Here is an 18,634-nt window from a genome sequence, read left to right as displayed (position 1 = left end):
AAATTAGAATTTCTACTGAGGCATACTAGTTGAATTTATTTTCTTCTTTCTTTAAAAGCAAATGTGTCAGCCCACATGAGTCCCTGCTTTGAACTGGAGGATGAAAACCTGAATATGACCCAGTAGTGTGAGCTTGCAGTGCAGTAGCCAACCATGTCCAAGCAGTGTGACCAGCAGGTCAAGGGAGGGGATTCTCCCCTCTATACTCCACTCTGGTGAGAACCCCCCTGCAGTCCTGCATCTGGCTCTGGGGGCAACAACACAAGAGGGATGTGGAGCTGCTGGAGAGAGTCCAGAGGAGGCCATGGAGATGCTGTGAGGGCTGGAGCAGCTCTGCTCTGAGACAGGCTGGGAGAGCTGGGCAGGTTCAGCCTGGAGAAGAGAAGGCTTCCTAAGGGGAGACCTCAGAGCAGCTGCAGTGCCTAAAAGGGCTACAAGATGCCCGGAGAGGGCCTTTGGACAAAAGCCTGTAGTGACAGGACATGGGGGAATGGCTTTAAACTGACAGAGGGGAGACTAAGATTAGGCATTAGGAAGAAGCTCTTCCCTGTGAGGGTGCTGAGGCGCCCAGAGAAGCTGTGGCTGCCCCATCCCTGGCAGTGTTCAAGGCCAGGTTGGATGGGGCTTGCAGCGATCTGGTCTAGTGGAAGGTGTCCCTGCCCGTGGCAGGGGATTGGAACTGGATGAGCTTTAAGGTCCCGTCCAACCCAAACCATTCCATGATTCTACGGTCAATAGGAAATGTATTATTGTCATAGCAAAATAAATCTGAAGTAAAACTTATTTTAGAGGGTTGATAATTGATAATTTTGGGAAGCGGTAATTTCTATACTCTAAGAAAAAGGTTATTAAAAATAATATTATTGACTCTATGTAGTTAAATATATCTACAATAAATTTTCATTCCCAAAAGTTGCTATAAATATTTCTAGGCCCTTTTCCCATTATCACAGTTGCCTAGTTGCAAGATCTTACAAGTTATCAATAAGATTTATTTCAGTAATGATGAAATAAATAGTAGAGTTTGTAGTAAATCTGACAAGCTACATTAAAGCTATTTCAACAGATGACATTATGACTTCGTAGAAAGTTACTTCCACAACAGATGGTGCTTATTAAACTCCACAGATGACTCCACAGAAAAAAAAGCCTTATGAGCAAAGGTGTTTTAACCTCATAACTTCTGAGTTCATCCCTTTATGAAATTATGCAGTTTCAAACTGAAATACACAGGACCCAATGCCACAGGTGTAGAGCACGAACACCAGTTGTTCTAAACTGAAGCTTAAGCTTAGGGTGCTAACTGAAAGAAATGCAAACACTCTCTACTGCTCACTGCTCAGTGGCTGACAGCTATCCAAACACCTGGTTCAGCTCTGCTAGGGGTTATGAGTTCCTTATTTAAGCAAGGCTACAGAGGCTGCTGGCAAGGGAGCTCCTCACTGTTCCTGCAAGATCTGATAATAGCTCTGCACAACTCCCTTTTCCACCCTTCGAGGTTCACAAAAACATTCCATGGAAGTATGGACAACAGCAATGTGGAAGTCAATGCCATTTTACACTAGACTTCCCTGTAATGGGTTTGACCCTAGCGCTGGCAGGAACTGCCACAAATTTCGGTTAAAAGGGGGTGAAAAATTGTAAGGCTCAACTGGTCATGGCTGAGGTTACAGATGACTGAGGCAATATGATCAGATTGATATAAAGGATATTAAGTAGGTAGCAGTGGAATGTGAGCAGGATTGTACCTGTTTAAGAGCCCACTTCTTCCTTTTCCAAATTCAGTGGTACCTAAAGATAAGATGTACATTATTTGATACCCAGGCTACTCTTCTTCTATATTCAGCTACTTTTGAGCACTTGAACATTCAGAGAACTCTGAATTTATTGCAAGCATTTTCTTTGTGCCAGAGAATAAGGCTTTTTCATTAGGATGTGGACTGTTTTAATCATCCCAGTCTTTTTCTCTTCAAAAGTAATTACTGCAGTGTGTATTAGCATTGCACTTCATGAAATAAATCCATGGATTCCTTAATGAAAAAGAGAGAGAATCATGATTATAGTGTTCACTGAGAGAAAGATCATTTGTGGAATTTAATTCCTACCCTTGGCCTGGAAAAAGTCTGACTCAACCTTCAGCAGAATTTGCATCTTTGAAAAGACTGGAGACATAAAGACCCTTCCTACTTGTAATCCAGCAAGCAAGCACCAAGATCTAGTGATATTTGGTTCCTTTTTATAATTAGTTCCTTTCCTCACAGAAACTATCATCAATGGCATCTAAAAAAGAAAAATAATCCAGCAATGCATCTAATACTTAGGTAGAGACAAACTCATACACGGGCATAATTTGCTCATAAGTCTTAGAAAATATTGTCAAAAAATCCAAATGATGTTTTCTCTTATCTGCTTAGTTCAGAGGCATCCCCCCCTTTAACAAATCGGTATTATACAGAAAACAAACTAAGCCTAAATAAAGAGGAAATGACACAGATCTGGCTAGTAAGACAAGAACTATTCTGAATCATTAAGACGAAGAGGTAATTATTGCTCTTCTCTTAGGAAGCTGCAGCATTAAAGCATCAGCAATCTGAGAGAGATATCTCAGTAACTTCGCAGTCATATGAGTCCTACCACTTTCCAGATCAATATGTATGTAATTAAATGAATACAGTGAAAAGCAAGTAGTAACATTTGAAAGCCTTACACAATTTATCTCCAGTGAGTAGTGCCAAAAATAATTTTACAAGCTATGAATTTTCTTATGAGTATACAGGAGTAGAACGTAGACTTTGTTCCATGCTTACAAGGACTGCTTTCATTTTCAGCAGAGATTTGAACATATTATACAGAGCTGGCAGTGCAGAACTTGCCCTTAAACTGTCACTTCAGAAGTAATCTGTCTTTCTTTACATATTTGCACTAAAATATTCCATTATCACAAGTTCTGTCAATTAGTTCAATACATTTCTTGAAAATTATTTGCAAGTTTATGTTAGTTCATATGAACAAATTTGTTAATAGCCAATTTTAAGCCAGCTTAATTTTGTTCTGCTGTCATATTTGAAACATGAATACTTCAATATATTCAGGTAGCAAGTAATACAGAAAAATGTTTGGTTTAAATTACTGTCCCGGCTATTACCAATTCATAAGGTGCAATCTTGGACTGAAGTCAGACCTTGACACAGCAGGTATTTCATTCACATTTTGAAACCAGAGAGCAGTATGCCCTTCATTCATGTCTCCTGTACTGAAAGGTCAGCAAATTCCTGTGGTTTCCCCCCCCTCCTCCAGTTTCTGGAAGTAGCAGGATGCACCTTTTGGGAAAAAGATGCCATTAATTCACAAATTGCTATAAAATGTGATGCACTCCTTCAAATGAAAACCAACAAGCTAAGCAGTAAGGAAGACAGAGTACATGAGGTGAAAAGTACAGATACCATTCAGCAGCAAACAGGAAGAAATACTGGAAACATTTTTGGCTTAGAAAATGATACAACAAAACTAAAGCTTTACTTTCAAGAATGCCAACAAATGCCCATAATTTGTACTCAATAAAAAAATTGATTGTAACCACATTAGTTGTCAAGTGTTTGATATGAACATTTTAACCTTACTTATCTTCATTGAAACAACTGAACTGATGAAACATTTGCTGCATGTCTTGGTGATGTGATGCATCATCCACTCAAGCCAGTTAATAATTTGCATGTTACCTTCAGTTTGAGCATTATGAGCTTTCACTTCAAGAGAAACACACTACAGAAATGACCCCAAGGCTCAGAAACAAGAAATAGAAAACATTAGGATCTGGTTTATCTACACCACACATGAAATTAAAATTAAGTAATTTCCATCTTTCAGTCTTACCTTTCCAGTTTTTGAGTGCGGTTAAAGGCACTTTTTTAACTGTATCATATACTTATGGGGGGTTGTATTTATTTCTGTACACTATGCATACAAAATATTTTATAAATCCTTGACATTACTATGACTTAAATAATGTACAAGTATCAATTTTTTAAATGTTTATTAGCCCTTCACTTTGTGATTTCTTCCTTATATTCACACACTAAAAAGGGATTTCGTTGGAGAAATTGTGACAAAGTATACTTTATATCCTTAATAAAAATACTGGCTCCAGTGCAATGAATAGCATTATTTTCTAATTTGCTGAAAATACTAAACATTTATGATATCAACTTCTTAACAGTGAATGACTGAAGAGATTAAGCTTTTTAACAGATGCCAAAGCCAGCAACATTTCTCACTGACAATTTGCAGATCCTTATGAAAGAACCATTAGCAGGAAATTATATTTATCAAGCAGCTCTCCTTCCATGCTCAATAACATCCATCTGTATAGAGCAATATTATTCCATCGACCACAAAATTGTGTACAAATAAATGATAAAAAATACGGGTTTTCTAAACCATTATTCTGCTTACAATGTTATATCCCCTATTAAAATATTATTAATCAGAGTAAATAACACTATTTCCTGGCTAATCTGCTTTCTGAAATCCTGTCTAAAGGCAAAAAAAAGCAGTTGATCTTTTCTTTTTCCAGACCATACAATGGCCACTTTACAGTCGTTTTGCTTAGTTTTAGCCTTCAATATCCTTTGGCAAAACAGAAATCTATTAGCTTGCTCTTAATTAAGAGCATAGAGCATTAATAAAAATGAGTATCAATGTGCATCCTGTATTTGAGCAAGCTAACTTCTAACTCCTGCACTTGTTGACTCATTTGTACAATTCAATCACAGAATTTTCCAGAGGATCTTACTAGAATAAGTGAGAACAACCAGAGATTCAAGGCTCAAGCTGGAAGACGAATGGGGATCCCCAAGTGTCTGATTCACAAGGAAAATTACCATAAAGATGTCCTGCTTTAATCACACGGACTCCTGCTTACTCCCAACCTAAAAAAACCAACCCTTAACACCACCAGCAATCAACATTGACAAGTGCCACTTTGAACATTCGTTCATCAATATTTGATTCTGCAAGAGACTCTAAAGAGAAGATTTTGAGAGGAAAAATGAGAAGAAGAGAAAAGAAAATAAAGAATATTCACCTGCGTCCTGCACCAACTACTCCTAAAAACAACTTCAGCGCCAAATCACAAAACTATTTAAATGGAGAGCCCGTTACAAACCAGAGAAGGCTACAACACTGCAAGAATTTAACTGTAAGAGATGTTCACCCATTTTGTTCTGTCAGGAACTGGTGCATCAGCTGTCTGATAGAGGGTAGCAGAAGAAGCAGTGATTAAACCACTTGTGAAAGTCTGATGAAGAACTGACAGGTTTCTGGCTTACCGATCAGTTATAAATGAGGGGGAAGGAGAAGGGTAGGAGAGAAAGAATGGGAATAATTTCACTATATATTTTAAAGTAGTCAAGTAGTTCTCTTCTTCAGCTATGCGAGAGACTATTTTCCCCTGCAAAAGAAACTTTCTTCTCTTACACGGGCTCCATGGGTTGGTTTCTTCTTCACAGCTTAAGAGGCTGTTTCAAGCACTAATTGCTTCTGGTTAGGGAAAAAAAATTACATTTATTCACAAGAATGGCTCTCCTCCTTTAACATGTAGAAAGGTCAGAGTGCTCATGAGGTTTGCTGTTTGTTTTATATCAATAACAGAAGGCAAAAGCAGACAGCAATGCAGATACCCAAGCCAGCTCTAAATCCACAGAGCTCCAGAAATGGAAACAGCCCGGTTGTCATAGCAGCAGAGCATGATACCTGAGCTAATTACTCAGTCTGAGAGGCAGAGCTAATTAGCCCAGATGCAGCATCATCCTGACACAGTTATAATCCTTCTGGGACCTGGGCATGCATATTGCTGATTAGACATTTCAGCTTGCCTGCAACTAGCTCAGGGATCTCCGTGTATCATGCTGTGCTTTACACAAGTGCTCATAAAAAGAAAAGGAAGAAGAGGAAAAAAGCAAAATTACATTCCTGGAATGGAAAAGAGCTGCCAACCCCACCCCCCAAAACTCTGAACAATAATCTGCAAATCTTCTGCAAGAGAGAAGGATTCCTGTATCCACAAGGCTACAGACCAAATGACAGCATGAGAAACAGAAATCTCAGTAGTACTGATATACTTCCACCCCCAGCCAAGTGAAAGTTGTTTGGAATATCAGTTTATCATTATGACACCCTAAACTCAAAATGTTCCTGTTATCTAAAAACACAAACCCCTGAACTAAGTACCTGGCAGAGAAGTAAGAAGGTAAACACAACACCACCTGCTTCACAGACTTTGAATACTGTGGATAATAAATACCTACTATCAACAGAGCTGTATTTTCCAAGGACTGGAAACAGCACTTACTTGCTGTTTTTCCAGGAAGAAAAAGTATGTGACTGCTAACCTTTTAATCTTTCTTAGGTACTGTCTGATACAAGAGCCTCCCTATACAAGGGTAGGAAATAAAAAGTGAAGAGGTGAATTTATCAGTCCCTGTTAACCATGTTTTCTACCACAGAAATACCATATAGCATCATGGAGAAGACTACACAAACTGTTAAAGGCAGGGGGTTTTATTGGTATTCTTGAAGAAAGCAACAGCAAGACAAAAAACGCTTAAGAAACTATTTTCACTTCTTTGTAATCAAAATCAGCAAAGGCAATAAATATACATAGTGAGTGGGCAAACTAGAGGAGAGATGGCACGAAGAGTGATTTTAAGTCTTATGCAACTCCTGTTATTGAGTTTAAATTCTTTGGGTAGTTCAATACAATAAACTTCTAATTTATACCAAACAGGCCTTTAAAACCCCAGAAAGATTACTGAAGTCATACTAAAGCCATGTTTTAATGGACATTATTGTGTGAATCGGAACACATTATATAGAAAGCAACTGATTAAACAGACACTTGGAAAGAGCTGACAAAAGACAGACATGCTTGAATATTTGGCTTACATTTATTCAATTTTAAGTTGCAGAGGTCTCTTTTAAGTTCACCTGCAAAATTAATTCATTTTACAATTTTTTAGTATTCATATTTACACACAATGCCTGCTCATTCATATTTACAAGAGATCACTTCTCATTTCAGGAACATCTCTAAACAAAGCTGGAGGATGCTAAGAAGTTCACTGAAGCATATGCACTGGCCAAGAGAATGGGATACATATATAAAAATCAATGTTTCTCTGAACAGAAATACATTTTTGTCACAGTCAATACCATTGCTAAATAAAACAGTTTGGTGCCTAAATGATTTAAAATTCAAGTCAGAAAACAGACGTATGCTCTTTACCTGCTTGAAACCTTTGAAATAAAGTCAAGTTACATGAATTTTATATATATTTAGCTATCAAATAATCTTAAGCACTGTTAAAATGGTAGATTTATAAAAATGGTAGATTTATAAACCTAGCATCACTTCCCAAGTTTCCTGAGGAACCTTCTCCCAAGTGAGTTGTCCTCCTCCCTTCAAGTTAACATCAGAGTTAGATATATTATCAGTAAGCATTTAGATCCAACACTGGGAAAGAAGTCTGGACAATCTGTGACAATGTTAGTGGAGCCAACTGAAAAGAAGAAAACTAAGGACTATTAAGGAAGATAAAGCAGCCATTGAGCCAACAGACAAGGAGCTGTTATTTAGCAGAAATAGGAACAAGCAAGAACATCAGCAAAATCTTTAACGAGAAATTAAAATGCCATAATAGAGTATAGAATCTTTCTAGGAAAAAGAAAAGTGGTCTTCCTCACAAAATACAGAACATCCACAGATTTCCATATCTCTGTTCCATCAAGGAGAGCTCAAATACGTGTTTTATCCTCAGTGCTATCAATAAAATCCACTCTCTTCTAATGAAGTCTTTACTTACTCTAGAAACAAAGCATGCTACTGGAAATTTGAAAGAACAGAAGTGGTTTACATCTGTTACTGTCCCTACTGCAAAAATTTTAACACTGAAATAAATTGCTTCCAAAACACTACAAGCTCAAGGAAGAATTATTGCTTCCTTTCTCCTGTCATTGCTGTTTGGGACTAGAAGGCCACACTAGAGCAAGTTCAGCAGAGAGATATCCCTGAGGGTACAAGGCAGAGTACTGCGAATAGAGAGAAAGTCACCATTTAAAAACAAAAGGAAAGTAAATGACATCAGCCACTTGAAGCGCTGCTGCTTCACAGCCAATAACAGAAAGCTTTTCTGGGAAGCAGTTTGCTTCAGCAGCATATGGCTGACAGTGGGCATTCAGCCTGCATCAGTCAGTAAGCAGAGGCTCAAAAAAATATGAATCTTCTGAGATTGTCAGAGTGCTGCTTTCTCTAACAGGGAGAAAGAAAGGAAGTAGAAATTAGAGAGCAGCAGGGGAATGAAGACACTTATGACATGTCTTCACCAAAAGCTTGCATCAACAAGAATAAAAACATATGGCCAAGAATCCCTTTGGTTTAACGCTACCCAAATTCTTCAAAGGCAGCTTGTTTGGGGTTTTTTTAGCATATACACCTTTACGAGAGTGTTGAAAAAGCAAACAGAATACAATTACTTTCACGTGAACTGCCAGACAAGCCTGAAAAATATTTTAGGGAATCTTGTGTGAACAGTACAGACACTGACACAGGCTGGTAATCTAAAGCCTTAGCTTCACAGAATGCTTCCAGAGCTTCCACAAAGTAAGTTTGTTTCCCTAAGCTATGATAAAGGGTTGCTGAACCTGCTGACAACTCGTATTTCTTTTCTCTGATGTACCTGAGACTTAACTTCATATTAAGAAAGAAGGGACTTTTACCCATATGGTTTGATATCTGAAGTTATATTTCTGTATCAGTTACGAAATGAAGAAAAAGAATTTCCAAATTGTGTGTAATTTTCAGTTCTACTCAAGGCAAATTATAGGAAGCATAGGAAACACTAAATAGTTTGGTTCTGAGAACTAAAGAGAGAGTAGAGCTCTGCCCTTCTTTCTTTTCAAGGCTGAGTTAACTGAAAAAGGACAACACATGTAAAACTCATTAGAAGGTACAGTGTGGCAACTGAACGCTAGAAAGACTGACTGCCACATGCCTGGTAATGAAGACTGCTTAAATAGGGTATAAAAGGAAGGCCACTTGCTGCTGACTTGATAAAGTATTACAACAGAGAAAGAAATAAGATTGGTGCTTCATCCAGAAGAAATCTTTCTTGGTAATCAAAGTCAGCTGAAGTCTGACTCCTTCCTCTTCAGTTTAAAAAAACCCATCACTCCTAGAAAGAAAGAAAAACAAGCAAAGTTAAGGTATCCCTACACCTACTAATTCTCGTAGTAAAAAATAAGGGAAGAAACAGGAGGGGGAAGTAAAGATATGCCTACCTTGATTGACAGGTCTTTTGTCTCCTTTTGCTGATGAGTAGAGTGTCTCTGTAAGGATTTGTACACTTCAGGATGATGACAGGGAAATGAGAAAAAGAAAGAGTAGGCCCTTGACAAACAAACTTTAAATAAAATTATTCTTGAACGTAGACAACATTTCTATATAAACCATGCACACAAGGAGTACCAATCCATGTGTCTCCCACACCTTTACCAGCATTTGTACTAATACACGTTTGTATGACTATCAGATTTATTCCATACAACTTGATTCCAACGTTCTGTACCTCGACATCCTGAACACTGGATAAAGAAGTTGATTAAATCCAGAAGTGCTATGTCCCTGTCTTGTTTATATGATTCAATCCAGTCGTCCACCACAGACTGTCAAGAAAAAAAGAATACTTATCAGAGACTCTTAAAAAAGTGTTTTATTAAAGGCAAATGACTTATTCTTTTCAGAATATAATTTGATAACTGAGCATTTATTTTGCATAATTACACATGTGTACAAATTCAGAAATCTATACACCTTCTCTCAGGGTGGAGACAGAACAAATATTGTTAGAGAACAGAACTACAGGTATCATTTGCTGGTGCTATAATTATATAAACAGAAGTTCAGACTGAAATTATAATCATTCCTCAAAACTCTACTCATGGAATTTAACCAGTTTCAAAACTGCATTGAAAACAAACAGACAATCAAACACAGCTATTCTGTTCAAAATGACCAACATTATTCCCAAAAAACTATTAGTAGAAACACTTTGGAATAAAACCTGATTTTATACTGCATAGTGAACTTCTCAGTGTTTATAAAGGCCAAAGCAGTGTTATCTGTTATTCAGAAACACCGTACACAATTTAGGAAGACAGAATGCAATGAGGAATACACGTAAAGTTAAAAAAAAAGTAAGCAGAAGTTGGTCTTTCAGGGCTTGGGAGTCAAAAAGCCACCTGAAGCACAGTATATGAAGCTGAGTCAGAGTTTCAAACTATGCTAAGTAGCCAGGAGATATTTTTATAATCACTGATAGGCAAGAGTAGCACACAGTCATTATCATGAGCAGTAGGAGGGAGAAGGACAGAAAGTATACAGGTGTCAAAAACATTTATCATTTATCAATATTGGTCTCTGGGGACAGAGAACATGCCTGAGCAGCTTAATGAGAAAGAACACTAAATTAATTTTGCCAATCAACATGAAAATGCAATCATAGTATCAGAAAGAGTTAATGGCAGATATATATCAGCTGAAAGGAAAGCAAAACCTATTGCTGCCTCCCATACAGTCACTTCAGACTACAGAACCCCATGAGACCTGCGCAGACCCATGATTTTTAAAACTCCAGATGTAGGTAAAATGAAGCAATGAGGACAAAGCAAACAAAATAACTATGGAAACACTTAAAAACTGCTCTAGAAAAGGCTTGTGTGAGGTCCATCTTCAGACCACTTCAAGCTTAAGGAAGACAAGTATGGCTTTTTTTCATATCACTACAATACAGTATTCCAAGTTCATCAGTCGCATAAACATTGAAGGCAATAAATTGTGTATATTTAATGTAACCAAACACCTATTTTACTCATTTTACGAGGGAAAAAAAATAATCTTTACTGTTCCATACATGCAGCAGCATGATCATGCTATCAGAGCACATCTTGCAAATGGATTATTCCATTTTGGAAAGTCCAGGTGTACAACGAATTTGTATAAACTTAATTTAAAAAATCCTCAGCACACACACCCCACCACCATCCTCACGTAACCAGCTTCCAACCAGGCTGAGAAAGAATGAATAGGAAAGACAAAATCCAAACAATTCAGGAAATAGGAAATGTATAATATTCAGGAATGGGAAAGTCAAAATCCAAACAATTCAGCCTCTTAGAAAAAATCTGCCTCAGAATAGGATCTTGATCTTGAAAAAATCCCTCTGCAGTTTCTAGCATATTCAAACACAAATTCCCCTAATAACCAGTGTGACTGTAGTAAGTGTATGAGAAAAAGGAAGCAGAAAAACAGTTGTGTATGTACTAGAGACATACACAACTCCATGAACTGAGAGCCAAAACACTTCACGTTTAGAACAGATCACTGTACTCTCTCTTAACCCAAGACAGGATGAGACTATCAGTGCTATCAGTATTACGTTACTCAACAACCAGCATGAATCACTGAACATTCAATTTGCCAGGGAACCTAAGTCCTTACAAGCTTTGCCTACCAACACACACACACATGCCCAGTAGGAGAATGATTCTTATGAAGAGGTCCATCTGCTACTTAGAAGAAATTAAAAAGAAGGTCCTGGCCTCTAATTAATCTTCACACAAGTTGAGAAAACACGAAGCAACAGCACAAGAACAGTTATCTAGAATGCTTCACTGTTATTTCATCATGAAATTAGACCTGTTGCTGTAAGACTCAATCTCCTCAATCAATCAGCGGAATTCTCCACAGCACATAAATACAAGTGTAGCCAAATACAAAAATCACTTACTAAACCAAATATTGACGAAGCTTAATGACCAGACTGCTGGTGTACTACCAACTTAGAAGATTTGTTTGAACAGCTACATCACCACAGATATCAGAACAACAGGCAACTGCCAGCAGCTATTTTTTTCGCTGAATAACAGCTGTGCTGGATCAGACCATGGGTCACTTGCCCAACAGGGCTTATGCATATAAGAAAAAGCATAAGAATAGGGCAAGAATACACTGATACTTCCAAGTTACTTGCCCAGACTCTTACCATATTTCTTCTCTCATGACTGTGTCTGTCTAAACCATGAAGGTTTAGAACTAAATCATCTTGCAGCAATGTGTCTCAGGGGTTACTTATTCACTGCAAACCAAGAAAAATGGTTTTCTTTTTAAGGTGCCAATTCCTAGATCCATTTGATGTGACCTAATAGAAGAAGAAAAAAGAAACCTCAAGCCCTACTTGTACTTCCCATGGTTCCAACTTGGTCACCTTTTTTCAGGTAGAATACTCTACTCTGTGCCATGTGGCTTGCACAGAAATAGTTCCATACCTTTATCTTTGCTCACTCTTGTCAGAGATCTCTTAACAGTTTCTGAGGTCTACTCTATTCTTCTTTCAGCCTGGGAAATCTCAGATGCTTTCCTTTACTGTTAATAACTAGTTTCCCACCATCCATGCACTCTCCACATCTCTTTCACACAAAACATTCCCTGTAGAAGCAAGGCTGGCCTGAGAGACGCCTTTCTACATTCAGCCTACCCCTGTTTCTTGCTATAATATACTGCCCCTTTAGCTGAACCAGTGCAACTTTTACTGGCCTGTGCTATAAATATCATCAGTGAACCCATCTGGACTTTAAAAAAGGTGGAGCAAAAGGGAAGAATATCTTTTAATTGGTTTCTGCTTCTTTTAAACAGTTATTTTATTTCTGCAGCATTACCTCAAACCCACAGCATCACTGCAGCTCATCTCCTTCTGCTACTTTTGTCTCTTAATACAAAAAGAATTGCAAGGGATGTGCTATGTCCTCGGGCACTAAGGATTCACTCTATCTATCCTATCTAGTACAGCACTCGTATTTTCAACCCAGAACCAAAATGCAACTCATGCAAAAATAAAGACAAGCAGACGACCTCAAGACTCGTGGACCAGTCTTGAAGCAATGCAGTCTTTAGGGGCAGCAGTAGATGAAGTCACACAAATTGTTATTCACTAATCCCAAAAGATGAGAAGGGTATTTTCAGTGTATGAAAAGCAAAGTAACACCCACAGATCTACAGCATTCAACCCCTCATGCACACTTGGCATGCTGTTTGGTAAATTTTGTTAGAGATTACAGTTTAAGGCAACAGGAGATAATGAAGCCAGACTACATATGCTACAACAGTTGGAACTTAATCAAACTGCTGACTTTTGATGTAACCGAAGAGCTAGAAAAAAACTGAAAACACAAGGATGAAAAAAAAAAAATACTATACACATCAAACCTAAAATAGAGACAAGTATCAACCGTACCAAGAGAAAACCAGCAGCAACCCAAATACCAGGAAAAAGGTTGAATAAGAGTGAAAAAGAAATGAAACAACAGGCAATAGCGTAGCAAATAGGGCAATGAGCAACCATTGCCAGAAAAGGAATTCTTTTGCATAAAAAACATAGAGAGTCCTATTAAAAACAAGGGTTTCTAACCTTTCACAGGCCACAGCACACCCTCTAGGATGATTTTATCCTGTTAGCAGCCTCCATCCAGTCACCCTGTCTTCAATAGCTTCTCAGACATAAGCAAAGAGCAAACTCAGGGCAAACACCGGTGTTTGGTCCTCCCCTTGCCCAGAGATATCCTGCCATGCCCCCCCCCCCGTCACATTTTCTTAAAGCAGAATTGATACTTCAGTGAAGGTACATGCTATGACAGGAGGAGGGAAGGACCAGACAGCTCTTTGGAAAAGGGGTAGCTACAATCAGACTCCATCCACCAGAACAATGCATTCCCTCAAGAGTCTGGTTGCTCACTTCTGCAAAACACTTATGAAAGATGGTAGGAATAGACTGCATGAGTTGTTCTGGTGGTTCCCATTTGCTTACAGCTGTTTTTACCTTCAGATGCAGTAGAAAGCATGGATTTACCATATAGGAATACGCACTTGCATGCTGTGCATGAAATACACGATATATTCAGCATAACTGGGAAGTACAGGATGCACAGTACACGTGCTGCAGCACTCCTCCAAGATGCAATATATCCATGCTTTTGGGATTCACCAAATTCAATGCACATGCACAAGGAAAATGTTCCCTTGACCACAAGGCTATGAAGCACAACAAATGAGAAACTGCATTAAAAACTCTGTAGCTTCTCATCTTCATTACCAGACTGGAGTGGGGCAAGGAGAACTTAAGCAAGGTAAAAAAAGGTCTAGCTCAGTTACATAGGTGAAATCTCAGTATTACTCCAGTAACATCCACATGACCCTCTTTACTCCCTCCTGTCAGAAAACAGTAAGACATACTTAAGTACATACTTACTACATACATACATACTTACATACATACTTACACACATACAAACATACTTAAGTACTTACTTACTTACTTAAGACATACTTAAGTATGCCCTGTCAGAAAACAGTAAGACACACACACACACACATATATGTATCCACACACACAGATGCTCCACATCTCTGGGTCAGTCTGCGTAACAGGTCCATACAAGTACATGTTACAAAATAAGACTCTTAAGCACTGTTTTTTAAACCTGAAAATGCTTCTAATCTTAGGAGAACTGAGTGGAAAAATCAAGGTCTGCAAATAGCAGATGATGTATGGTAGAAATACACAGTCAGCAGAGAGATTTTCAAAAGCCCCTATCTGCTTTCAAGAGAATCTCACAGTAATTAACTCTCCAGTGGATCTGCTTTAAGAACTACCATGCAGCATAATATGAAGAACATGCCAAAGAGGCAACCCTACAGAAACGAGAAGCTGAAAGAAAGTCAAGCAAGTAGCAGAACAGATCCACAGTCTGAGTCAACAACTTAAAATCAATGGAGGAGACTTGCAGATATATTGACCTTCACATCTCAAAGTGTGCTAGAAGACAAATAGGAACATTTTACAGTACTGAAGAGAAACAGCAGCCGGGATTGCCAGTAAAGGCAGAAGTCTGATGGAATGAGTGAAATAATGAAGGTATCGTGTTACCTCCTGGAGGCTTTACAACTGCAAAATCATATCGCTCCAGTGCGAGAACATTACTACATTTAGGAGCATTAAGTGCTGGAGGAACCAGAGGGACTAACTGCAGATGATACCTTGCCATCTCATGTAAACTACCACAGTCCCACTAAATATTAATGAAAGTTGATTTCAAAACCAGCCATTTCACAATTAAATAAAGTAACAATCTGGCAGCAGTGCTACTACCACAAAGTGACAACAAATGACAGCATAGATGAAGTGCATGGTCAAGTGTAAAATCTGAGTCAACTGTAAACCAAGGCAAAAAAGTATAAAGAACATTTAAATAAAATGCCATTTCATACAATTGATCATGGACATGCTTCATTTACAGTGAATATGACAGAACAAAAGATGACTCCAGAATGGGTGCATAACATGTTTACATTAAAGACAGGCGAAGAAAAAACACAAAATCAAAGCTTATGCTAACATCTTCTGCCAAAAAACCCAAAGTTATTAAAATGAAATTCAAAGCCTACTAAAACAAACAAGGAATACAAAGTGAAATTAAAGATCTCATTTATCTGTATAAAGAGCAGCCCAAAGACAAGACAGAAGTTAAAAAATATGCTTTAACAGACAGTGAGAAGAACTTAAGACTACAATAAAATAAAGAACACAGGGAAAGAAAGGCAAGCAGTGAAGTCTTATGCTGCTTTGCACAGAAGTGGGGCTTTCTTAGTGAACCCGTGCAGATTTTTTTTAAAACAATAAAAGTCATTTAAGGTCAAATTTTGTGAGGACTGATGTAATTACACACACAGTTATTGGGGAGAAAGTAGTTCCTAACAGACGAAAGTACCTGCAGTTTAAGACTGTGCATTAGACTTCGGCATGACTGTTGAGTTGCATTCCAAGTTGCAGCCAGTAAATTTAATATATACTCACAGAAAAACCTCATAAAAGGTCAAGTGAAAAAAATTGTAGATTGTGAAGCTGCAACTTACTATTTTTCCCCTAAAGATGGTCATTTTAGATTATGAGAGTTCACACTTTGCTAACACCTAGCAAGCACCTTCTAAAAAGCTCAAATGATTCTTTTTTTTAATGTAACAGTACCTGTTTCTTGTTTTTGTCATCATAAGCAAAGATGGGAAAATCCACTTTATGCAGTGTCTACCAATTTAACTTTTTTTTTCCTGAAGCACAGAGGCTGAAGTAATACAATCCCAGACGTATGTATTCCAAATAAAACTAAAGGATTCAGACTGTCCATACAGAAATATCGGTGTTGGGATTTCACATAAATACGTATTTCCATGCAAGAAAATGGGCATTAAATATCACTACATAGGGAAATCAGTGTAACACATTTTATGGAGCCATTTGGGAGGAAAGAAAAAAAACCAAACACTGCTGGAAGATAAAAATACTTAGTTCTCTTTTGAGAGTATTGGAATGGCACAGTTTAACTGGCATTACGCTTATGTGCATAAAAAGCATTGGAAAAATTCTTCTTTCAAATAGGTTAAAATCACAGGAACTACTGGGGATGAGCGCTCTTAACACAGCAGATCCATACTGCTCAGAGCTGTATTTCCTCACCTGAGTCATCAGAGATGACAGATGGACCATGCAACAGTCCCATACCCAGCAGGTTTTCTGCTACAGTACAGAATGTTCATAGGTGCCTCCCTCTTAACAATCGACAGCTTACACAATCTTCATGGGGCTGGGTCTGTTTAAGCTGGGCCAATCAGGGGCATCAATGTTTCCAAGATGCTACAAAGCACCAAAACTACTCGTATACATTGAACATGAGAACAAAAATAATCCTTAGAGGAGTGTGGCAACAAAGTCAATTATTCCACTAAGGGAGACCCACTGATTTATTAAAAAACACAATTCAAGTTCCTTTGCTAGCACAATTTGCAAAGGGTTCACAGATCACCCAGACACTTCAAAGGTAACATTCTAGAGAACGAAAGACTTCTCCAGCTTGAAGTATAATAATCATTTTTAGGTATAAATGTTTTCATAGACTGCACTGCTGGCACATGTGTTCACATGAAGAACAAAATCATCCTACATCTTATTACATCACAAAGGAAAACATGTGATGTAACATGTCATGACTGTAGAAAGACTGATTTGGTAGTAAGGGACACCCTTCTATTTAATTACTGCTTCATCTGGTGGCTAAATTGTTCCTAGTATAACAAATATGAAAACATGTACCTCATTTTCATTTTGTTTTTCTTTTAATTCAACAGCATACAACCAAAAGCAAATAAATATTGGGCTGCAGAAGAAATCCAACTAGCAATATGAACATAAAATACCAGTTTAAATGTCAATAATAGCTGCAATTAGTTTATCCTGTTAACTTTAGGGAATGCATACTTAAACCCCTAAGGAGTTTCTCACACAGCCTGGGGAAACCCGAAGTTATTACCCAGCCTTCAAGTTGGAGAATACAGAACTGTTAAAATAGAACAAAGGACAATTAAATTAAAACATGTCTTTAACACAAAAAACAACAATACTACTTGAAAATGTCTGTATATTATTAATCTTCAAAAACCTTCACTCCCCAAAATGGCAGAAGCAGATGCAGAGACACTATCCAGCAAAGAGGACTTCTAATGGGGACAAGAGACAAATTCAGGGAAGAGAAAACCATTAATGCTATCAAGAACACAGACAACACATTCACCTTGAGCTGCAAACTGTCAGAGGTACAGAGAAATCCCAAAACACATCTTTGCTGCCTTATTCTTTTTCTTAATTGCCATTGTCAGAGAATGGCTATTGAACTTTTGGTATGATACAGTTACAGCTGCTCTGGTGTTTTAAGCTCAAGGATATATATGTATATATATAAACATATATGTAATTCCTCCTACATAAGGCAGGTGATGGTTATAAAGTCATTCTGATCAAGAGTAAGTCTGAGCTGCTCCCAGAGACGAGTTGAATCCAGGAGCTGATCCAGTTAAAAAAAAAAAATCCATCAAGGTGTCAGGCTCTAATTAAATCTATTTCTTGGTGTGACAATAAAACACACAAAAAAGGTGTAAAAAACACCAGGTGTGCGAGAAGGTGAGACCAATCTGTTCAACAGCTGTCTCAGTTTATGCAAGATTAAAGCAGGTGTGTAACAATTCTTTCTAACCAGAACCACTGGAAGGACTAAGGAACATAGGGATTATTTATACTGCATAATGATTACGTGATTAAAACAACTGTGAGAGAAAATTCCAGGGAGTTGAGAGAAGCAAGCAAAGCAAAGCTTAACCCATGCAGAATGCATCAGGAACCAGCTGACAAAGCTGAGCAGTCACTGCAGTTCGCTCTACTGTCTTCTTCCTTCCCTGGAAAAAGCTAGCACAAGGAGCAGCCTCACTCTCTGGGAGGACACCAGATGCCTTCTCTAAGGCCAGTGCCACCTCGGGCTCCTTGTTCCCAAACCCAGCTTCCTGCTGCAATGGCCAGCATACCTGCGATTGCCAGCATAGGGGAGCTGAAGGCTTCTGCAGCAAGACCTGATGGGAAACGACAATGTTCAAAACTTCTGCTCTGCCTGTACAGTGGCTAAGTTTGGCCTCCCTTAACTTCAAATT

The 18,634-nt window shown here is 38.2% G+C and overlaps 1 protein-coding gene across 3 annotated transcripts in view; it reads right to left on the bottom strand.

The window, feature by feature from the left end:
- The window catches only part of STAG1 (STAG1 cohesin complex component), a 183,435-nt gene that overhangs the window by 99,149 nt on the left and 65,652 nt on the right, over positions 1 to 18,634 (bottom strand). For all 3 annotated transcript variants that reach the window (XM_065675112.1, XM_065675113.1, XM_065675114.1), the window contains one exon: positions 9,621 to 9,717. In XM_065675112.1, coding sequence (XP_065531184.1) covers positions 9,621 to 9,717 — 97 coding nt within the window. The remainder of the gene's footprint in view (positions 1 to 9,620; positions 9,718 to 18,634) is intronic.

Source organism: Lathamus discolor, chromosome 3, assembly GCF_037157495.1.
Source record: "Lathamus discolor isolate bLatDis1 chromosome 3, bLatDis1.hap1, whole genome shotgun sequence".
Classification (NCBI taxonomy): domain Eukaryota; kingdom Metazoa; phylum Chordata; class Aves; order Psittaciformes; family Psittacidae; genus Lathamus; species Lathamus discolor.
Note: the sequence above shows the minus strand (reverse complement) of the source record. Positions and strands in the feature narration are given on the sequence as shown.